General features: G+C 41.0%; 1 protein-coding gene across 2 annotated transcripts in view; it reads right to left on the minus strand.

The window, feature by feature from the left end:
• The window catches only part of TTC8 (tetratricopeptide repeat domain 8), a 42,558-nt gene extending 18,245 nt beyond the window's left edge, over positions 1-24,313 (minus strand). The window contains exons 1-7 of one of the 2 annotated variants that reach the window (XM_037130409.2): positions 24,135-24,313; positions 15,206-15,235; positions 10,103-10,223; positions 8,673-8,736; positions 8,407-8,566; positions 8,109-8,198; positions 6,039-6,083 (exon numbers count right to left, since the gene is read on the minus strand). In XM_037130409.2, coding sequence (XP_036986304.2) covers positions 6,039-6,083; positions 8,109-8,198; positions 8,407-8,566; positions 8,673-8,736; positions 10,103-10,223; positions 15,206-15,235; positions 24,135-24,248 — 624 coding nt within the window. In that variant the 5' untranslated portion in view covers positions 24,249-24,313. The remainder of the gene's footprint in view (positions 1-6,038; positions 6,084-8,108; positions 8,199-8,406; positions 8,567-8,672; positions 8,737-10,102; positions 10,224-15,205; positions 15,236-24,134) is intronic. The other variant, XM_037130410.2, reaches the window with a different exon arrangement.
• Positions 24,314-24,845: the final 532 nt, after the last annotated feature.

The raw sequence follows: 24,845 nt of genomic DNA on the forward strand, positions 1-24,845 counted from the left end.
GGTGGAAACCATTTGGACAGAGAAAAGCAAACCAATCTTTATACAAATTTGAAGCTCATAGAAATCTGATGTAAAGATTTGGTGAATAAAAGCTCATGTAAAGATTCAGTGAATAAAAACTCAAGTTATTAGTTAAAAGAGCATTCCAATTTTTAAGATAATATTATTTTTCTCTCAAGGTTGGGAAACTTTTATTCTTTAGACAGTGTTAGTGTAATCATGACAGCCAACAATTTAGTTACAGTAATTCTTAGATGTTTAGTTCTGATTATCTCAGAATGTACCCCATATTAATGTCCATTTCTTAATATTAACTCTTTTAAAACTGAAATAAATGCCAGAAATATTCCTTGGATCTCCTCCTGCAAAACTAGTAACATTTCTTTGTGTTCCCATCTTCTCTTGGTCCAAGGGAGAATTCCAAATATGCAAATGATTTTAAAAATGGTGTCACCACGCTGGGGTTCTAACACTTGAAAAATCAGCATCTCTACTTGAAGGCTGTGGAAATTTTAAAACAAGACACATATGACTTAGAAATTCTAAGCACATATGTGCTTAGAAATTTGGTGGCTATCCAAAACAGCCAGTATGAAAGCACCTCTGATTTCTTCAGCATGTTAAAAACCAGAATTCTTATTTTTATTTTTTAGTTCAGTTTCAAAACATACAAAAAGTATTTTAAAAATGCATGCTTTCTGTTCATTATCTAAATTATTTTTTCCCCAAAAGATTTAATTTATTTATTTATCTATAGAGGGGAAGGGAAGGAGAGGGAGAGAAATATCAATGTGTGGTTGCCTTTCATGAGTCCCCTGCTGGGAACTGGCCTGCAACCCAGGCACGTGCCCTGACTGGGAATCGAACGGAGATACTCTGGTTCGCAGGCCCGAGCTCAATCCACTGAGCTACACCAGCCAGGGCTCATTATCTAAATTCTTATTCCATTCAGAAGATAACATTGGTGGGGAAATCGGAAGTGACAGTTTAACGGAACGATCTGATCCACCGGGGAATTCCGACGTGTCCAGCCCTGACCGGTGGGAAGCGGGCCCTGGACTTCCAGCCCCCTGGGTGCTTCCAGAACACAACACAGGACAAACGCACAGGCAGTCAACAAGTGCTCGTTCAGAGAATAACCCCATCAAACAGCGCCAATCAACAAACCAGCGGGTAAAAAGGAAAAGAGAGGAACCAACAATTTGTGCTTTTTACTAAATAAAAACAAAACAAATTGCTTAATGTAAGTTCTATAAGCTAGTGTAGATGTACTGGAGGTAAGCAGATAAAAATAACAAGCAGGGTATGATTATAAGCATTTTCTTTCATTACTGGCCCTCACTAATGCTAAATTTATAAATGAAAACGTGCTATGACATTATTATTGAAAACTGTGGGTGAGGGTTGAAGTACAATTAGACTGACTCTCCATCAGTGCCATCAGCTATAACTCGTTTACTTACTGTTGTTATCCAAGCTGCTGGCACAACGCACGCATCCCACAGGTGTCTGTAGAATGAGTACATCTTACTCCCCAATTCCACCGTTTTCATTTTTAGGTAACGCCTTACACTCTCAGTCATAAATATATCTTTTAGAGTTACAATTCTATTTAAAGTTCTAAATGGTATACTTAGTTAGCTTAGGGTTATGAAATAAACACTTTTCTTGTTTCTGCCTAGTTTTTATGATTAGGGTTTTTAATGGCTGCATAAAATTCATTGCTCAATTTATTATAACTTACTAAACTCATCTTCTGTCATTGAACTTTTAGGTTGTGTCTCAGATTTTTTGCTACAACAAATGACACTATAATGAACATCTTTGCGAAGACAGCACTTGACTTTTTCATGAAATTTCTTGAGAAGTGAAACTACAGAAAAAAAATGAGTATCTTATAACTACCTGCTATATATTACCATAGTGTTTTCCAAATTATTATACCATTTAAGAGATCATCTAGAATATATAATATACTCTATTTCCCCCGGCATTTTTTTCAAATTTCATAAATGTAAAATTGCAAGTCCAAAATTTCTTTAATTTACATTCCTGTTGTTGGTAAGAAAGTATTGACAAATTAACACAAGCTCTTTTCTGTTGAACAAACACTAACACCAATATTTTTATATCATGCTTGAGGTATATATTTCACCCTTCTCTTGTCATTTCACTTGTGGTTTTATTCCTGTTCACTACATAGAGATATCTACGTGGGTTGTGTTCCTTCACGATTGCTTTGTAAATGCAACCAAATCTGTGAAACATTCTGCCGTTTGCTAGTTTACATTTTTTTATTTCTTCGTTGATCAAATGTCTAAAAGAAGTCCTTAAACTAATTTCCTGGACAGTGTTTTTAATAAAGTATAAGATTCTATTTCAAAAAGTCAAAAGTTGTGCTCAAAGTTGCTTGTTTCTAGTGCATTAAGTCTCTTTCTGTTCCCAAGAATAAAACTGTAACATTTATACATGGAGACTGCAGTTCTCAACAGCATGTTGTATCACTGCCTTTTACTTAGGTAACTTTGAGTCATTTTGTTGTGCCCTTTTTCTTATTTCATTGATTCCTTCCACTGAACCAGGAGACACACCCCTCTTGTCTGTTAGTTACACGGAGCTCTGGCATTCAAGTCTATGTTCCGGTGTTAGAAGGCCTAGTATTGCAGCCTTGTCTTAATCATTGGTTTTCATACTATATTCTAAGCAGCAGTCTCCAATCATGGTTGAAAACTTGCACTGCCTGCGGAGATTTTATTCCCAACACATGTACCAGATTGGGATTCTGACTAAAGAAGTCTGGCATAGATCCAGAAATCCATTCTTTTTCCAATTCCCCAGGTGTGGCTCAGTGGAGTAAGTGCCAGCCGGTGAACCAAAGGGTCGCGGGTTCAATTACCAGTCTAGGGCACATGCCTGGGTTTTGGGCCAGGTCCCCAGTAGAGGGGTGTGCAAAAGGCAACCATACATTGATGTTTCCCTCCCTCTCTTTCTCTCCCTTTCCCCTCTTTCAAAATAAATAAATAAAATATTTTTTAAATAAAAATAAAATAAAATTCCCCAGGCAATTCAGCAACAGCCTGATCTAGGATCTGAGGGGCAGGAGCTCAAGGGAAGGGGAGGGGTGGGCAGGCGGTGGAAGGAGGAGCAAGGAGGAGGCCCAATGGGTGTGTTATTGGTCTGCTACTTCTGCTTCAGTTCAAGCAGCTCCACTTCTGTCTGCTTATGTATTAGGGTCTGGGTAAGATCTCATTTTTTAAAAAAAGGTTTTCTGCCGAAATAAAAAATTTAAATGTCATTGCTGTACTACGATCAAATTTTTAAAAATCAGTGTAAAGAACTGTAGAAGCATTCTGTAATACATAATATGTAAAGGTTAAAGTCTTCTATTAGACTATACACTCAGTTATGGCAGAGAATAAATCTTTGTTCTCAATCGCGTTCATGTTCCTCAACATTATGTAAATGCGAAGGTGTAGAATGGCATCGTCAACATGAATATATTAATAAAGACGTCATCACTGTGGCTGACCTACACACAGCATTTGACATGTCTGCTTTCTAAATGCATTGCCTGCAACCTCCCTGCTCACAGACCTCACTCCGGCCACACTGGCCTCATTACTGTTCCGTAAACAGCCCAGTCATGGTCCTCTGCAGGACCTCTGCAGTTCAGGTTCTCTCCGACCTGTATGATCTTCCTACATAAAACTATAGGGCTCACCCCTCCTCGCTCAGGTCTTTGCTTCAGTGTCTTCTCAGAGTGGACTTCGCTGGCTACCTCCCACTTCATCCAAAGTAGCATCTCCCCCCTTGTCCTTCTCGACTCTCACCTGCTTTCCTGCTTTCTTCTTTTCCAACTGTTTATGAGCCTATGACATTTTAGATATTTTTTATTTACTAATTGTCTCTGTTCCTTACCAAATCGGAATTATAATCCCCCAAAGAGCAGAGATTTTTGTCTGCTGGCTTCATTCTGTAATCTCGGGCCTAGAACAGTGCCTGGCACATGGTAGTGGCTCAAAATACACTGGCCAAAGGAATAAATGCCTCTTCAGTAAATGAAGCAATCTTCAGAAAGTCAAGCGATAGCTTTATGGTACTCTAGTAGTTATAGATACATTTACCCATTTATGAAAAGAAATGGTGTTTGACGTTTTCTTTTAATGTCAGTGTGACGACGTGATTTCATCTACCACGCTGAAAGCGTCCGACCAGGCTTCCCCTTACACTAAGTGAAAATGGCGTGCACTGACTTTCACTCACAGGATGGTGCCTGGATTTTCAGCTGCCCCAAACCTAGTTTCCTCGTGTCCCTCGCAACCACGTCCACCGACACTTCCTCATAGAGATGTCCGGTATCTTGCCTGCCAAGCCAGGCTCTCCCCTGTCCGTTCATACCGCATCCTTCCATACGTGCAGGGCCATCTCCTCATAGAGGGCCTTCCACAACCTCCCGCCCAAAATGCCTTCAAGGGAATTACTCAGCTTCTTTACAAACTGGCTTCCTTCTTCAATTACCCTATTTCTGTTAGCAAAACCATTTTTCTTATGGCATCTTCAGGAGGCAGATTTGACCTGCGTCTTCCTTTGTCCTCCCTGTCAAACCTGCTATCATGTTCTGATACTTATTTCATTAACATGTCTCTTTGGCACTTCCACTTTTCAGGATATGGCCTATGTCTTTCTCACTCCACATCCGGACCATGTTTTTACTCTTTCTTTATGTTTATTTTCCTTCCTTTCCAAAAAAACCCTACTTATTGTATGGATCATTACTAAAATTACCCCTTCTGATATTCTCCCTTTGCCACTTGGTAACAATTTCAGTTTGGCAATTACCTCTTTGTTTCATTATATCAAGTGCCATTTCCTCCGCTAGATCGAATGGTTCGCAGATGCAGAAAAATACCATTTTTTCATTAGTTTTCCTTGTACAAAGCATAGTGGTTTACATGTATTCTTTCATTCGATATTTTTTGAGGCCCGACAATGTGCCAAGCACTGTTCTAGGCCCTGAGATTATAGAGTGAAGCCAGCAGAAAACAAAATTGACGAAAATAATTTATGTTCCTGAATACTTACTATGTAACTATAAAGGGGCTTTCTTTTTTTTCCCCTTCTTTTTTAGAGAGAGGGGAGGGGAAGGAGAAAGAGAGGGAGAGAAATACCAATGCATGGTTGCCTCTTGCACGCCCCCTACTGGGGACCTGGCCTACAATCCAGGCATGTGCCCTGACTGGGAATCAAACTGGCGACCCTTTACTTTGTAACCCACACTCAATGCACTGAGCTACACCAGTCAGGGTTGCTTTCTTGAACTAACAGGAAAATACTATCATTAGACACTGCAGAATCAACTACATTCGATTTAACAAAATTTGTGAGCTTACTGCTCATTTGCATATTAACATGCAAAAATGAAACAAATGGAGAAGTCATATGCATATAACCTTCAAATTCCCTACAAAGAGGCTTCCAGGAGGAGTGGTTATTGCTGAAGCTGGGTGATGGACGGTACAGGCTCATGTTACTATTCTCTCTACTTTCATATGTTTGAAGTATTTTTTGTTTTGAGGGTTGATTTTTATTTTTTCTTTTGGTTGCACATATGTTTCAAATTTTCTATCATAAAATGTTAATAGGGGAGAAGGGTTGCACTATAAAGAAGTCAGAAATAGATGTATGGTAAACCTATTTTAACACACAATTCGGATTAAAGAAAAACACAGATCAACAATGCTGACTATAGAAAATAAACTTTAACAGGGGTATTATGCAGTATTCTCAATGATCTATATCTGTCCTTTAATGGAGACCCGTGCACTCTATAGGTGAGGCACAGTTCTTACCACTTCTATATTTATACAAATTTTCCTATTGAAATTGACCATGGATTTGAAAGTATTAGTAATTCTCCAATCTTTAATAATTCCATCCGTTTATAAGGTAAGAAAGGAAAGAAACAGAACATTTCAGAATCTAAATCCCTACAGTCAGAACATTTAAAATAAAAGAAATAGCACGAATTCAAAACTTACAGTCTTAACATCATTTTCATGATGAAAGATATACTCAAACAAAGCCTACAAAGAAAAAAAACAAAAATACATTAGATTTTATTTTAACAAAAACACACCATTATTATATCAAAACTCAAAGGCAGTTTTGATAACAGCTAGATTGAACCTAAATAAGAAGGTACTCTAATGGGCATGGGATTTATAAATAATGGGTCTCTCCGCCATTTGTCATAATCATCCATTTTAAAATACGATATTTACAACTAATTCCTGTTTTTACAGAATACAACCTGGAAAACAAATAACAACATTTTTTCATATTATACAAACTATCTTCATACAAAGGGACAAAGGAAAAACTGACTTTAGGATTGCCATAAAATAGATTCAACCAATTTTTTACATACTTTACATTACTATACAGTGATCATGATATCAAGAATGACACTTTATACACAGGAAAACCTAGACATTCCTTCCAAAGTGAAGTCAAGTTTAAGTATAAAGTACAGTGCTTTTTGCTTATTATTTGGATGACTCTAATGAGCAACACAAGGGCTGAGAACCATTATTTTAATCCTTCAGCCAACTCATCTGGATAAATCAGCATTTACTGGATTATCTGCTGGTAGTACTATGTTTGCCCATAATAACATTATTCACACATGTAAAGAGGCTGGCGCCCTGGAAGATGTCAAGGTTATCAACAGAGAGGACTTGGAAACAACTTAGAAAAAAGAGAGAGTACAACTGGTGCTGCAACTGCCATGCAAAAGCTGTGACAGCCCCTCAGACAGTGCCAGGGGGCCTCCGCAGACCCCTACGCAATGAGCCAGCACTAGAAGTGAGTCCTGCGGAGGCCAGGCCAGCTGGGGGCCAAAGACCGAAAGACCCGGCATTACTTCTACCACACACTGAAAAAGTGCACAACCTAGTTCAGTCTGAATCTAGTCACGGAGGTCTGTCCTGGAAGCATCGTAATTTAACTAGGAAAATGCCTCCACTGACTGCCCTCCTTGCTTAGAAAGCAGCACTGGAACCAACAAGCCATCCCACCACCTTCAGTGAATGGCTCAAAAGGTCAGGGACCAGGTACTCCACCCGGGCTACTTTTAATACTCCACTCTCATAAGGGAAAGAGAAATGAGAAAAGCTTCATGACTCTGCTAACTGAAGTGGACTGGACTGCTGTCAAGTAAGACATGAAGAAAATATCATTAGCATTATTATATCTGATTCCCTCTCTACCTACTGGCATTTCTCTTCCTGATTTAAACTTGAAATCTGTATGGCTTGTGCTCACTGTGGTTTTCCCTAGAGTGTTTGATATTTTGTTAATATGTTAAATGCCATTAGAACTGAGATTAGAAATGAGTTCAGGACTCGTGCACTGACTCACAGAGATGGCAGTTAAAATGCTGAGCCAGGCTTCAACCAGTTTCCAGAAGATGGGGGCTCCTAGCTCTGAATTATTCTGCACTCACCTCCAAGTTTTTTATCCTGGAAAGGTCATTGATCTCTCTCTCTCTCTCTCTCTCTCTCTCACACACACACACACACACAGACACAGACACACTCTTTAATTTAAAGGAGCATTTAATCTTTGAGTAGTGAGAATTATTAATGTAGTTGGCTTGTCACTGTCTGGTTTGAGTAATTCTTATTGAGATGCCTGGTTCGTTACTAATTTGAAGGAGTACGTGCTTTTTATCTTCTTTTTGACAGTCCTAAAATCCTCAAAGATAGAAAATTATTTTTCTGAGAAAAGACCAAGCTGAAAAAGAAACAAAATACACACACACACAGATGATCGCCTAAGCCTTACTCCCTGAAGGTGATGCTGTTATCCGCTTTCCCTGCTGTAAACTGCTGTTCCTTAGAAGAAAAAAGAGAATTCCCTATAATAATGGTACACTGGATATACTATGTTTCTGACTGACTTTCCTTAACTCCAGCCTCATCGAAGTAATCAAACATATCCATTTCAATCAAAACATGGCCTTTCCTTCACAAATTCTTACCATTTCCTACCACGTTATTACAATAATACTTCTAACATTACTTCATAACATAACTTGAAGTACTTACCTTTGCCAATTTGGGTTTCTGGGCATATTTTGTCAAATTCAGCCTAGATAAATTTATAAAAGGCCCATCAGGACTTGTAAGCATGGAAGCCTATGGAGAAAAGTGACAATATAAGAAATAGAAAACTCTCTCTTGAAACCAAATTAAAACGTATACACAACGATTATAAAGGCCTCACAAGGAGAAGGGATCCCCTTTAAAAACCTTGCATCTACTCCTCCATTACAACAACAGTGAGCAGGAACGGACCGAACGCCGCGATGCGGCTACCGGCCCTGGCAGAGCCGAGGGGAGTTACCGTTCCCAGGCGGACGAATCTCCCGGACGAGCTGGTCACCGGGCGGGCGGTGTAGGTGGCTCTGGGCGTCCTGATGGCCTGCTCCATGGTGCCTGGCCTCCCGCCTTGCGTGCTGGGTCTCAGGAAACCTGTGATGGGTCTTCCAGCCTGAGTGAGCGGCCTGCGATGGAGGCCAGTTGTGAAATACAGAGACGACTGATAAAGAAAGGTTCTCAAGCAGCTCGGTCAGTATTTAGTGGCCGAGGGTGTGAAACAGAAGCACATACCTGACAGCTGGACTAGGGACTCCTGTCTGAGTGGCCCCAGGGAGTTTCAAAGATGTTCCCGGGCCTACGAGGTGAGACAGTAAATTCAATTTAGATAGTGTTTATTAAACTATAACAACTGTCAGCAAATGAATTTTCAAAAATGTGCTGGCCTGGTGAAGAAGACATTAACCACAGGAAATATACTTTAGGGAAATGTGTTTGAGACTAGTATTTACTGCACACCTATCATGCTACTTACGTTATCGTATTTAATCTTCACACTAAGTCAGTCTTCACACAGGTAGTATTAACCCCTTTAGCAAAGGCACAGGCCAGCGATTTTCAACGTGCCACGAGAATTTTTAAAACAGGCAATACTGCATCTATTTAGTCAGGGGCACTGGCCTTTCTTCCCTTAGATCATCAAATAAAAAACTGACAACAGCCAACACAACAATAGCTGTCCGGTGTGAATGAATCAAAATGATACCTATTTTGTGTCAGATTGGCAAAAAATATGTTTTCTGGTGTGTCTCAGGACTTTAGCAATGAGATCACATGTACCACGAGATGGAAAAGGCTGAAAATCACTGACTTCGAGCTGAGTCAACGGGCCAACCACGAGGGGAGCTGGGCCTCCGACTGGGGACCGGCAGGCTCCGAGGCTCTGCCACGTCACATGACAGTTTTATATGCATAGTCTACTTTTCATACGAGTTTCTCCCCATAAAAATCATGTACCATCATATCCAGAATTCTGGTATTTTAACTCAAAAAGAGCAAAATGATGGGGGGGGAAACATTTTAACACGAAACATATGTTCTTCCTGATTTCCATCTGAAGCTTTAAAATAGCTATTACCTTCCAAAAATACAAATGATGATTAATTGTCGTAACTAATACGTTACCAGCAAGACTACCATTGTCATGGTAACCATCCAGTGCCACTGGTACTGGCTCGCTCGCCGGAAAGCTGGGGCCCGGGCCTCTGCCACAGCCCTGACAGGCAGGCCCAGCCCAGCCTGTCACCCCACCACGTCACAGCCTGCATCAGCACCAACTGCCTTCCGTCATTAAAACAAAGTGAAGTTTGGGGAAGGTCATTTTTAAAAATCCTTTTAGAACACTCGTTAATCGGATGTTTCCTATGTTTAGACTCTCAAAATAATCTTCTGATATACTAGGTAAGCAGAGTGCATTTTCATACATTTTTAAATGAATAATATAGCTGTTGTTCAAAATTGTTGTACATCCATCTCCCACCTTAAGTTCAAAACAGTATAACTGAATTGTGGAAGGGAAGTCTTTGTACTATAAGGTGGAGTGGAGACCATCTACTTGAGGCAGTGTTTTCTTATGTATGTAATGTCTTGTGTTTATCTGATAAACACAAGGTTTCCTCCTCCTATGGGCACGTCACTTCCTTCACTGACAAACCAGCGCTTACGTGGGACCTGAGCGATAGCGTTTTCATCCAGGATCATCTCCGCAATGCCCTCCCGATTGACGTCGATCTCATCCACGTACACCATTTCTGTGAGTGCTCGTGCTTTCAAAATCCAAGCTGCCTGAAAAGGTGTGGGTAGAATGAAGTATATATCAAACATCATCAGAAATCCTGCAAAGCCTATAGAAGCCAGCCACCCTTCATTATCATCCAGTTGATTAGTAAGCATGTGCATTATACTAATTCAAAGGGCTATGTCATGAAACTAACACAATAAGAAAAGGCCATTACTCATCGAGAAACAGCCAATGTATCAATTGCCTGAGAAATGAAAGTGTGGTAATTATCTTGCGGACTTCTAACATGCCCTCTTGTAAATGAAACATCTTTAGAGACAATTTTACTAGAATGATAACTGGAAAACAGACGGACCAAGGTACAACCACTGTGCTCTTTCTGCCTTCCCCCTCCAGGGACAAGTCCTTCACGATGACTCCCAGTAGTTCAGCTCCAACCCACTTCGCTCTCATCTGTCTCATGGAGCACTCTCTTTATACTTCTATCATTATGTACTTACCGTATTCAACAAACACTACAATTATTTGGGCACAGGTGAGCCCTTTCTTCCCCAGAACACAAGCTTTTTTTACCTTGTTCACTTCTTAATGTTCCCTAACACCTATGTGATGTTTTGTGCACAACAGGCATTCCAAAAATACTGAATTAACTAAGATCAATTTCTCTCTATTCCCAATAACTAATCAACACAATCTTGGTTGCTCCGTAATCTAGCCAGTAGAAAACCAGCTAGAAAGGGGGCAGGGAAGGAAAAGGTAATTAAGGAATCTAGGAAATATCTTAATAGCCTTGCTCTAACCTTGAGAAATTAGATGTACAGGTGTACACAAATATAAATCTTTTGTTAAACACGTGAAACTGCTTATCAGAAACATTTACCTCTGCCCCCCCCCACAGAACAGAAGCAGAGAACAATAAAGCCCAGTGTCCTATGGACAACATGGGGAGCAGGCAGGTGTCGAAGCAGCAGCATAGAACTGACTCTCCCGTCTAGAGGCAGCAGCAGCAAGGGAAGCTTGGGGTGGGGTCAGAGCTCACCATACTAGGGATCTGGCTGTGAAGCCTGCTGAATGAATGCCAAGGGACGCAGGAAGGAGCACGTGAGAGCTACCAGAGCTCCAACCAGCCCTCAAGTAAGGAGCCCAAGGCACATTCAGTCCACATCTACTGAGTACCTCCTAACTACAGCAATGGCTGAGGTTCTCAGAAGGAAACACGAGATTAAACCATGGATCCTAATTTCCCTGAGCACACCACCTATTGGAATATACGGCAAGGCTAAGCAGCGCAAGTGTGTGTGGTATGGAAAATCATTTTATAGAAATTAGAAAGTAGAGATCGCTTTCTGGGCTAAAGTAATTGAAATGGGAATAAAGACTATCTTCACGATATACTTAGATTCCTAAGGTGAAATTACATTTGTTAGATGATCGGGGTTTTTTGGCTTGTACTTTTATGGTTGAGGTTTATTAGATTCTTATTAGATAAGTTAGAATAAAATGTTTCAAATGTGATAAGTAAATTTGACACAATTAAATGAATGGACTATGGACTTTAAAAACTAATTTGTTTGTTAGAAAAAAGTCAGTTTCATTCGGAATGGCATCCAACTGTGGGAACCACCAAACTGTAGAAACGACCCGAGGTTTTCACTCATAAAACACCAGGAAAGTTGACAGATTTATACAACTATCCTTAGGGGTCAGGGAAAGTAATCACCGGCTTAGACTGATGATTTAATTTAACTTCCAAGATGGAAATAGGTAATCCTGATTTAAGCCCCCTCAGTTCATACTGCCCTGCAAGTCTGTGATGGCTTCCATTTGTCAGAAGGGCATTCTGTGCTCAGCGCCCTCTGGTGGGCGGGAAGAAGGACTGCGGCGTTTTCGATTGGAACAGTAAAGCAAGAAGCTTGGCTGATTCAGCTGGATGGTTCCCGTATTTATAACTCAGGAGCACCTGCTGCTTGCCAGGTCCTGGGAACAGAGATAAGCAGGCCGCAGTCCTAGTTCTGGCTCATGAGAATTTCAGTGTTATGTGGAAACTAATCACAAAACTCTGGAGCTGTGGGAGGGGAGAGGCACCCAGCTGCCCGCGGGCAGAGGGAAGAGTAGAGAGCGTTCCTAGAGAAGGGCTCGGGCCAGAGTGAATAACAACAGGGCAGAAGCAGGCGAGTCTGGCGGCTCCAAGAGAGTTGGCACGCGGTGGAAGACTCAGGTTCGGCCGAGGCAGCAGTCAGAGAAGACGCCGGAAGGAAAAGGCAGGAGCTGACAGACGACGGACCCCAGGTGCCGCAGTGAGGAACAGGGATTTTTATCCTGGTGAGGAGGGGCTAATAAAGCTTCAAAGCAATGATTTGGAGTCTTCACTGACTTTCTAAAAGTCAAGTTTTTATTGTTATAGTATCATTTATACAGTTGGGTATTAATTATTCATGCACATATTTTTAAATTATTTTCATGTCCAGACTTTATCTCACAGTCCAATCCATCACGCTTCTTGACATCTATCTTCCTACTGGCCCCTCAGATATTAAGGAGGTGCGATTTTTTACATTAGGCAAAGCAAACAAAGAGAGTAAATCTGCTGTTCCCTCCCTCACCAAATGAAAAAGTACTTCAGGAACCAAATAAGAACATTCTTTTTAATTTTATTCCATAATAATTCACTTTCTCAAAAAGCTAAACAGAGCTATACATGTTTCAGTTCCTAAAATCTGATTTTTAAGCAGAAATAATGATGTGAATTTTTGACACTTAAAGCTCTGTAATACAATCCACTCAAACCATTATTAAATTTTAAATTTCATCAGCATTTGAGAATATTAATCTTCCTGACTTTCCTTCTATCCTAACAAAAAATGACCTTGAACATCACATACCGTTGCTGGATGAAAGATCAGACTGTATTCAAAGAACTGCTCTTGGCAATGTGAACAATTCTTGAGATTTTAATAAAAAACAGCAGATGGGGCTTTGGCTTTAAAACAATTAAAAATTTTATTTTGGAAAAAAGCCAAGTATGTTTTACAGCTCTAAAATCCTCTGTCTGTTCCAATTTGTTTTCAAAAGTTCAAAACTAATCAGTGATTAAAATAAAATGCAAAATAAAGCCCAAACTGTGATCCCAAATGGTCCCTTGAATTTGAATAAAAATATAAATTAGCTTTATCAGATATGTTTAACTTGTTGGAAAATGACAGGGTCATGCAATTTGTGTAAATAATTGGAATACCTATCTATGTATTGGAAGTACTGTGAAATCCACAGAAAGAATAGATGCGTAGGAACATTTTTTAAAGAAAAAAGCATAGTTCTCCTAATCATCACATCAATTATTTTCCTTTGTATCTATGAAACATAATCCCATCTAATTTACCTACTGAGTTAGTCTACAGGGCATTATTCTGGAGGCAAATATCTTCTGGCTAACATCAGTAAAATACTGGTGTATTCTACCTTCTGTAAGGTTAATCCAATTTTAGTTATAAAAATAAACATATGAAGACATAAAAATTATACTGAGGGAAATATGTTTACAGTGTTCTGTTCCTCTTAATACACAATGCAAGGCCAGTAGTTAAAAGCATGTAAGAAATAATTTTGCAAGGTTATTATTAGAACAAAACCCAAAGAACAGTGTCTAACCTGATTTTGACATCATAAGAATCTGTACCATTTGGGACTGCCTAGTCTACGAAAATGAAAACAGGCACAAAATACTTCATTATTATAGCAAAGCCTCATGTATTTTGAAGTTGTAAAAATGCTCAAAAGAAAAAAGGCAAAAAGTGTACATAGTGAGCTCAAAAGAATCCAGTCAACCTTGTTCCTTTTTATTCTTTTAACCCACTACCCAGTGAGTAATTAAATCCACATAACAGCAAAGTAATACTAAGTTCGGGTCTTTCATGAGGTAGTCCCTGTGCTAGCTTGAAACTTTCAAAGGCCATTTACGGTTTTAAAACCATAAAAAGAATGCAAATTATTGATGTTTTAATTTAATTTTAATCAAAATATTCCACAATTACTGAGAACAAAAAGCACATTACTTATTCTATTTGTAATTCAGGTCCTTCTTAAATGATTTGTACATATTATGCACAAAACAGTTTTGCACCATCTATCAATTTGGAAATCGTGGTTATAAACATTTCAAAGACAAACAGCATACTTTTAAAGAACAGAGTACTACTACATTCCAACCTATTTATGAGGTTTGCTTAAGCCTCCAAAAGAGTACTCTGTATATTGCTTACTTCTAAAAGGTTTGATGAGTATTCATATGAACCCCATATAAGGTTCAAATTGCTCATTCACCTAAAAAAAAAAAAACAACTTAAAATTCTCTCTCACTTGGCAGGGCAAACACCTGGCAATGTTGAAACTCTCGGATTTACAGCTCTTTCCTCCCTTATTTCCAGACTTGGTGGCCTAAAAGCCTCACTGGCCAGGTGTTCCCCTAACCAGACCTGCTTCCTCCCTCCCTCACGGTGTCCTATCCAGGTAAGGCCTCTCTGACCACCCTCCATCTCTAACCCAGCAGATTTCTGGACGTGGCTGTCTGGCCAGGGTCCCTTCCTTTCTTCTTCACCTGTGACAGGAACCTCTGTCTAAAATCAAGTCCTTCTGAAGCAGATTCAGACTACTGTTTATCAAGACACGTCCCATCCATCGCAGTCTTTCCAGACCCCTCGGGCTCTGCTAACTTCTTGCTCCCTTTCTAAGCCCCTGCTTCCCTCGCGTCCTTAATTTTTCCCACCCGTCTGGTCAACACTGGTTATTTCTACTTAAGCTCCAAGGCTCAATGAATAGATTGCGTGAGTTCTACAAGGTTACTCATCCACAGGCTCAAAAGTATTAGAAATTTAATATTTACAGAAGAAGAAGATACAGAATGTCTGATAGATGTGGCTCATTCTACACTACCACAGGCAGAAATGCAGCAGATTTTCTACTCTAGAGCAACAATGAAGCGACAGTAATTAAGAATTCTCTAAACTAAAGGTTGCAGCTAAACCTTTACCTGAGGTACAGGCAATTCTGGATCTGGTTCCTGGGAAGCATTAAGAAGGCAGTAAACATTTTTAAGAAATACAGTTTCTAAAACAAAAAGTCTTAATGACTAACCAAGTATCTGTAGGTGAACCCAGATTCATTCAGTAAAAATCAAAATAATAACTTTAATTTTTCTGTGCATGTGCTCTCAGGAGTTCTATAAAACTAATACACTCTGAAGAGTACTAAATTTTCTATGATCGGAAAATTAACCTCATTTAACCTCAGTTAACCTAATTAACCTCATTTAGCGCACAGAGAACCTATCCTAACTGCTCATTTAATGGAGACGCAGTAGCCCCCCAAATTAAAAACACTTTGACAACTGTACCAAGGAAATATTTCTTTACATTCAAAATAAGTTGATGATGGTTAAAATATTCAGACTTTAATCATTCAGGGAGAAAAGGGAAAATATGCATACTATAAAATGACTACAGATAAGAAATTAATTCTGACTGTAATGTGCTCTGAGAAATTTTTATAAATAGGCTGTGTGATATATATATTTGGGCCAGGTGCTGATAACCTAGGAGGTTTTTTTTCTGTCCACATTAAGTGTTATAAAAATCCATTGGTTAAAAAATCAGACTAACAACAAATTTATTTATAAAACATCTACACTTATGTATCTACAGAGAGCAGCCTCTGCTGAACACCCCCGAGCGTGTTTTATTGAGGGATCTACTTAGAAATAGAAAGAGGGAAGAAAAAAAATCTTTGCTTGCCTTGCTTTCTGCAGCTCTAAAATCCAAAAAGAACACCCTACATTATGTGTGCAAGCAATGTGTAAACCATCTGGTCCCCGAGTGAGGATAAGCAGTTTCTTTAGCATGGAGCACGGTAAGAACACAAGAGAAAAAGGCTACGCCAGGCTAGACAGTGCAGGTCCTCGAGGGTGGGCTTTAGAGAGTATTTAAAGTCAGGGGAACCTAACACAAAACGGCAACTAAGAATACATAGCAACAGGAGGTTTTCAATTCCCCTGTGCATAAGAAAGATCTAGGGAAAGCACAGATTTCCCACGGTCCACACTTAGAGAAATACACTGATATGGAAAATGAGACATCAGAAGTAACCCCTTCTGTTCTTTCTTCTCTGTGCTTGAATGCATGTCTGTGTGACCCATTATCTCATGTGAGTCTCATAACAACCATCTGAGAGGTAGGTGTTAGCAACCACCTTCCAGATGATAAAACAAATGCAGAGATGTCGTGTAATCTGTTCAAGGTTACACAAAGAAGCCAGGGCTTTTCTTGCCAGTGCATCTTGGAGATAAAAACTGAGTTGGTAGGATTGAAGGGTAAAGCATAGGAGAGACAGGAGATAAGTACTTTATAGGATGGGAGGAAAGTTTACCAGAGGTGATCACAGATGATGCTTGAAATGGCAAAGAAAACACAGCTCAAGGAGATGCATGTTACTCAGCCAAGGGCAGGAAGTGGCCCCGGTGGCCGAGCTGACACCAGCTCAGCCTCAGAGCACTGATAAAGGCCCACCTGCTCTCTCGTCTCACTCCACTGGTCCTCCGAGATACGTTTACAATTTACCGTGCAGGTGAAACGGCACAGAGGAAAACGATGGAAATGAGAAGGTGAGAGAGAAATCTGGAGGATGAGAAGATGTAGAGGCAGGTGAGGTCGTATGAACGGAAGACGGAGAAGAGGCCTACAGGAGCGTGAGGCAGAGAACGCATCAACTGCCTGACACTCCCCGGCACCCCTGGCACTCTGCGAGGTGCTGAAAACATGCTCTGGGAGAAAGTGCATAACTAATGAATTACAATACAGTATGTTATTCCTCACTCAAGTTAGGGACCAATTATAGATGACTTAGATGGACGGGGAAAGGAACACATGAGAGAGAAGCTAGTCAGAGAAAAGGGAGAGAGATTATTCTGGAAATTACTGCATGCCAGTGGTCTATGAACCATATTCAACAGCATTCCACCAGCAGTTTCACTGGACGTTTTTCTCACATGCTTTCCAGATGTGTTTCAGATTGCCAGCAGTCCTTTCAGAAAAGCATAAATGACAAAATCCTACATGCGAATACCTCTAGCTGTGTAGACAACAGCAGCTCACATTTTTGATCACTTACCATGTGTTAATGAACTTAACCCTCATGACAACCCTTTGAGGTAGGAATGGTATCATCCCCATCTTACAGATAAGAATACTCTGAGGTCGAGGCGAACAGGCAGTATCTGAATGTAGGCACTCTGGCTCAACAGAATGTACTTTGCTGAGAACATGAGATCACAGCAAGGCTGGAAAGCAGACTACTATAGAACGTGGGGAGGCCAAGGCCAGGGATGGCTGGTCTGAGGTCCACCAGGAACAGCAGGACTATAACAGAAAAGACTCAGGATATTGTAATTTAGAGACAAAGCAAAACTTTTTAAAAATCACTGAAGCCTACATCTTTGGATCTCTCTCAATGATAGCTTTGCGATGTCAATTAACCCACCATATTAGGAACCACAAGTTAGGTTATTTCCATGGATATCCACACAGTTGAGTAGAAAGCGCCAGGCCTAGCCCTAGAGTCAGAAGACCTGGGCTCACTCCTCAGGGAGCCACTTTGCTGCATGACCTTGAACGAATCACGCAACCTCCATTATCTAGTTCTCCTCTCAAATTGGAGTCACGGCGCCTACTTTATAACAGAAAACCTTGCACTTCTAAGAAAATTTAATGATTTCCAGAATTCTTACATGTATACTATCGCCATTAATGAAGTGCGAAGTGGTAGCACCTTCAACAAAGTTATCAATCAACCACAGAGAATTTCTCTATAAATACTTATGTAACGAATGGAAAAGCACCAAGCTCTACTGCTTCCCTTTTCAGAGCTCAGACGGAGCTGCCGGTTATGCACATCAAATTAAACCTTCCCTGTGAGTCTCCTTCAGAGCCAGCAGGAGGTCACAGAATGTAGAGTGGCACCGTCTAGAACCAGCAAATACTCATTAGCATCAACTTCAATTCACATCAGTTTGCTTCCTCCCTATGGTTAGGCTTTCTCTTAGGTTGCTGCTATTACTTCAAGGGAATTAAATCTCCAGCTAATTCTGAATACGACTCCCTAATTGCCACTAACACTCACTCTGGCTAATGAATCTGCTCTTCTGAGTTATTCATTATTTAGAACTTAACAATAACAGGAAGGAAAAAAATGAAAGAGAACAGAGAAACAGATGGAGTTTGGAAGGCTAGGGAGACTTAGTGACCAAGTAGGCAAATGGAAATGTAACCTGTATCATTCATGAAACAAACTGCCTCGTGGGTTGCAGAATCAAACAGTTAAGCGTGGCTGAATCCTCATGGCCCCAAAGACAAAATAAATTAATCATACAGAAAGATGTTTTTTGGCTTGGAAGACCAGATCATGGTCTCAACCAACGAGTCACAGAGAGCTCTATGGGAAATCCTGGTTCCCTATCTCTCATCTAAGCCAGTGGTTTTCAGCCTGTCTCCAAGTTCAATATTATCCCCCTCCTCTCTGTCATATCCCTAACTACAAGCAGAGATTGGGGGTGGGGAAAGAGAATGTGAATTATCCCCTTTCTGACATACAGCTAATACTCCAGCATCCAGAATCACAAATTTTAATAATCCGGAAATCTATCAGAAATCTACCCCACTGTCATTAAAAATCCCCACTGCCTGAAAAACCTCCCCGTTTTATGAACCGTTTAATTATAATGGAGCTAAAGTATCAGGCCTGGGTTTAAAGCCCTGAATCTGACATATGGAACACAAAGAACAGTAATCAGATTAAGCAACTAATCAGGGTGACCCACATGAGCGGTAAAAGCAACCTTCCCTCCAGGTCAGGCTGGAGTGCAGAAGGCCACTCTCTGCTTCTCCCTGTTACATCTCTAACTACTTCTTCAGTCACAACTTAACATTTAAAAAAAGACAACATCTCCTTATGAACCGCTTGTTTTTACTGTATTTTATCAAACAGGGAAACTAAGCCACATTAATCAGCCATCCTTCTCTCTTTCCTCCTAACTACCCGGAACCTTAATTAATGTCCTTCCCGCTCACGGACCCTGCCCTCGGATTCTCACCCTTCTGCATCTGAGAAAAGTGGTGCAGAATCCATCTTCCTCACCAACCCTCCCCCGTCACCAACCACCACAATACCATACTCAGCCTACCCTTCCGGGCTTCTGCAGCCAGACAAAAACGCACCGCTCTAAGGAGACAGGCTGTTCCATAGCGCAGGTGCCTCTTTAGCCCATCTTGCCAGTGTCGACTGGCAAGAACCAACCTGAAACAGAACCCAAATGTCCTAACACAAAACACAAGGCACGAATGAAATATTTTTTATCATAGCATACTAAAACCATATCTCTTAAAGGAGAAATAAATGTAGAAGAAAAAATCTCAAAGGGGGGCTTTTTCAAAGAGGCTGATGTAGGAAGACCAAAATGTTATCTTTTTGAAGCTCCCTGGTCAAGCTTATAAAAAGATTAACAAATAACAAATCCCTTTAGAGAGGTTTTTGGGAGAAAAAATAAGCAAAGTCAAAAGTAAAAAAAAAACAACACATCAAAATCTGTTTCGTTTGGGAAAAAAGAGTGAAAATGAATCCATTTGGCACTTGAGAGAAGCCTTTTAATCTCCTTGCTCTTCTATGAGTCCCGGTTCTGCTTCGAAGTCACTCATTTGCACTTACGTCAGTTTGGTGGCACGGGAATGGTAACTCGACTCACTGTGGAGGGCAAGTTTACTTCTGTAAAAGGTGGAAGCCTCGGAAACAGAAGGAAGGGAGGCTAACGGAGCACAGGAAGTCAAAGCAGCGAAGTGTGGGGCCGAGGACCATCCACTGCTGCTCTCATCACACTTCCGTCTGCTTTTCATAGATCACTAGTCTCGCCATCACTTAATTTGCTCCACTGAAACAATGAGAACTCCTTAAGAAATACCAGTGAAGAGACTATCAGACATACCCTCCTGGAGGAACCAGAAGGAATGGTCTGGACTAATTAACAAGAAATGAATTAAGTGTGTCCACAATGCAACTACACTTATTTGAAAAGATAAATGTACATGTAAGAACCTATGGTGCTGAGAGTCAAGGATGAGAGGCAGGGAGTGGAGAGATGGTCACCGGGCAACTAGAATGATCTTTGGTCACCGGGCACACAGAGCAACGCCACTGAAAGGCACAGATGGACACGATCGATGCACTCATTCAGCAAGCCCACGACAGCCCATGGGCCAGACTCTGCACATACCATACAGATCTGTCGAGTTTTTATGCAGAGGAACCTCCTCAAGCTTCTGAAAGCTCTTCATTTAAAAAATTGCTTCAGCATTCTAACATAAATATTTAAATTTTTTTGAATTAAGGAAAAAAGCAGGGTTTCTTCAAGCTTGGAAAACTCAGACTGGGAAAATTCCTAAAATGAAATAACAACTGGGTTCAAAACGCTACCTAAACTGGTACTCAGAAAAGCATACAGTGCAACAGCCTGGTGTTTAAAGATTGGCTCGAAGCAAAACTAGCACAAGTGAACCCTGTAAACTCTCCGGCAGCCCTGTCCAGGTATCAAATGCCCGGTTTGGCAAGGTAACATCAAGTTAAACTTCTATTCCTGGTGAAACACTAATCAGTGTTCTGGCAACACATATAGTTCCTCTTCAACAAACTGCCTCAACAAAACAAGTAAAAAAGGATTACCAAGGAAAAGAATATAATACATTTTTTGTAGATCTGCTACTGATTCTCCTAGGCCTACTCTGACATTTGTGGGCTTCGAACATATCAACCCCTGCTCATAACAATAAAACAGTAATGAAGAATAAGATTTTAAAAAATATCTATGGTATTAGGCCCTGGCTGATGTGGCTCAGTGGATTGAGCACCAGCCTGTGAACTGAAGGGTCACCAGTTTGATTCCCAGTCAGGGCACAAGCCTGGATTGCAGGTCAGGTCTCCAGTACGGGGTGCAGGAGAAGCAACCACACACTGATGTTTCTCTCTCTCTTTTTCTCCCTCCCTTCCCCTCTCTAAAAATAAAAAATTAAAATCTTTAAAAAAATAAAAAGTATCTATGGTATTAGGAATTAATTATATGTTAAATTGTGAAACATTGATATTTCAGACCCACTTAAATAGGCCAAAGGAATAGGCCAGAACCTAACAAGACTTACTGTGATAATGATCTTAACTACGTATAACAATAAACTAATGATGGCAGCAATATTTCTCAGTACGAACCTGTGTCTTTTTTTCCTCTATTATTATTATCAAAATCACAGTTCCACCAAACATACCTTGTGGCAAGTTTTAATCTTGCAAGAGGTCAGTCAGTAGGGCTTAATGGGAGCTGTGTAAGAAGCCAAACAAAAACATCTAATATCTTACCTTGTGTAGCTGCTAGTTTGGGAGATTTTAAATGAAGGCCTTAACTTGTGTGTCCTATTCTGTCTAGGTAAAAGGAAAGAAGTCAACATTTCCTCTATGACCCTTCTTAACCACCAATAAAAACACTGCTGCTTTGCTAGGCATCTCCCAAAGCAATAACGCCTGTCAGGATAGCAAGGGAGACAGTTGTACCGCCATCTCCCAAAAAGGAGCCAGCGGTCAAGTAAGTTTCCGAGTACTGGCATAATAAAGGGCGGGCAGATTTCTTTCCTTCACACTTCTCAGAGCCTTTAATCCAACCAAGTTCATAGATATGTCAAAATTCTTTACCTCTTAGCAAAAATCTTGAAAAAAGCATAATAGATGGGAAATTAGACTGACAAAAGTTCAGAAACACACGATGTTGAAAAATTATGCATTTTGCCAAAGACACAGGGCAGTACAGACAAAGGGAATGGGTTTACCGGCTTTGTGACTTTGGACAAATTACCTTGTGCCTCAGGTGTGCTCAACCTGGAAAATGGGGGAAAGAGTACCAACTTCCTAAAATAGCTGAGGATTAAATGAGATGACAAATAAAACCCTCTGAACCAAGACTGACATAGAGTAAAGACTCAATAAGTGTTAGCTGTAATTTTTGTTATCTAGTTTGCAAGGTTATTCTAAGCATAGAAATACATACAATTTATAGAACTTATGTCTGGCAAGCAGTGAGCACTCAATACAATGTCATTAAATTGAACACACATAAAGTCCTAATCACAGTGCCCAGCACAAACTGAATCCGAATTCATTTGTGCAGAACTGAATGCACTATGATTATGTATCATTAAGATTATAAGGTGTTAACCATTGATAAAAACACTGCAATTCTGTCCAGATGTTGTCATTTCCCGATAGGACAACATCTCCCTAGGATGATGACAATAAAGATATTTGACCCTTGCCAGCTGCCATAAAAGAAAAATCATTGGTCAAATAAGTTTCAGAACTATTGGGTTAATAATAATTAGGCAAAATTGAGTTCCTTTTCTTCGGAACTCCTTAGAGCCTTTAGCATGACTCTTGAATCCCTAAGAAGGGACTATACATTCCCCAAATGCATTTAATGAGGAAACTTTCACTGACCAGCTCTTGGGACTAGTGTTCTCTGGAACACAGCATGGAAACTACCCTAACTCAATGGAAAAACGAAAACAGCATGTAAAGTTCTTGAGAACCATCATATCTAGAACAATGTCTGGTATATCACAGGCCTATAACTAATTTTTGTCATACAGTGTCAACGGGTCAATATTTGGTCATGATTCCCCTGTCTGATAATGGGGGGAAACATTCTGAACAGCCTCTCTGCTGTTACTGTCCCAAGAAACACACTTGGGAAAATGCTTGTCTACAGAAACACAATCGTATTAAGAAACAAACAGAACCGCGATAAGCATTCCTACTAACGTGGATTGTCCAGGATAGATGTATTAGCTACCTAAAGGTCAAAATGTTCACCCGGATAGGTTAACCTCGATCAGTTTGCTGGGGCCTAAGGCAGAGTTTAGGAACAGTGTTCACACCCATGCCTCTGCTTATATTCATACATCTCCCTTCAATTCTTCTTTTTTCTTTAACTAGAGGGAAAGCTGGAAAATAGGAACTGTACCTCGAATTGACTAGGACTGACAAACTGCCACAGCTTTGCTCCCATTCTCCCTTTTCCTCCTTTTTGCCAGTTTCTTCCAGAAACTACCTGTCCACCGGACCTGTAACTCACATACGTAGTATATGATCTTTTGACTCAGTTAATATTACACCTTATTTAAGAAAAGTTAAACTATTACCGTAATTCATTTAAGATCTCTTTTAATCAATGCCATCATTCCTTCTTTTAGGGAGAAATTTCCCCCCATCTCTCCCTCCTGATAGTAAATGCGTCTTTTCCACTCCTATATTCCTATATTCCTCTAACTCGCCTTATATTCCTCAAGTTGAAGTCATGCCCCTAAACCAAAGGCTCCTCCTCACTCTTAAATAACAGTCTCAAGATGAAGTGGAAGGATCGTACATTTCATCCAAAAGAAACAAGACAGGTATTTCAACAGAAGTTGAGAAGTTACAGATCTTTATGTTTATATGTAATTGTTTTAGAAACACACGCGCATGCAGCGAGCTTAAGGGCCCGTTCACATGCAAGTATAAATGCTTAAAGTTCCTTTAAAAAGGTAAGTAAGGGCTTTAAGTGTTCCTTTCAGGGGGACTCCTGAAGTAAAGTGGCTACCCAAGTTTGGGGTGGGGCAATCATGGCACAGAAATCGTGGGTCCCTCCGGACTCGGGAACGCGGCGGACCGGCACCCGCCCGCCACAGCTCCCGGGGTCTCTCTCCAGGCGCCCGAGCTGACCGCACGGTCAACCTCGCCCTGGGCCTTCCCCTCGAAGTCCCCACCCGGGGGCCTGGGCATCCCCCCAGAGCGCTCTGCCATGTCTCCAGAATCCACAGGGGCTGATGGGGTACGGCGGGTACCTGGTCGTAAGGGGACTTCTCCAGCATCTGCGTGCATAGATCGGCACAGAGCTGGAACTTCCTGCGCCTAAAATAGCTCCAAGCCAGGAGCAGCGGTTCCATCTCCGAGCCCATGGCTGCCGAGGGCCTCCAGTAAAGGACCTGAGCTGGACCTAGGAGGGGCGGGGGACGGAGGAGCGAGCGGCGTCCAGCTCTGCTTGGCAACACGGCGACCGGGGCCTAGTCAGAGAGGAGCCCGCCTAGCGCCTGAGAACAGGAAGAAGAAAAACCATCGCGAACAGAACTCAGCTACGGGCTTGCCCATAAGCTAGGGCTTGCCAAAGCTTGGTGCAATAAAATGTGCCCTTTTAAAGGCTACATATTTTATTAATTTCGAGGAAATGGCACCGCGGCTAAATTAAGGGCTGTGGCTTAGACACCTTCGACTGGGGCAGGGGTCCTCCACCACCCCGGAGGCGCCGTTGCCTAGCAGCCAAACGCTCCTATTACTCTGCTAGTCCCAGAAAAGTCGCGGGAGTTGACCCTCCGACGGGTCACTGTCCCGTTCTTCCTCCTTCATGTGTTTTTACCCGGACCAGTTGCCCTTCCGACTCTATAAACTCCAGCATGTGATGAGCTTTTCAAATACCATCCTGCCCATTGGAACCCAAAGCCCTACCTAAGTCCTAAAACTAAAACTCTCCAGTCTGCTTCTCGAAGTCCTCACCAAAT

The sequence above is a fragment of the Artibeus jamaicensis genome, unplaced genomic scaffold (assembly GCF_021234435.1).
Source record: "Artibeus jamaicensis isolate MK-2021 breed Jamaican fruit bat unplaced genomic scaffold, CSHL_Jam_final contig_444, whole genome shotgun sequence".
NCBI lineage: Eukaryota > Metazoa > Chordata > Mammalia > Chiroptera > Phyllostomidae > Artibeus > Artibeus jamaicensis.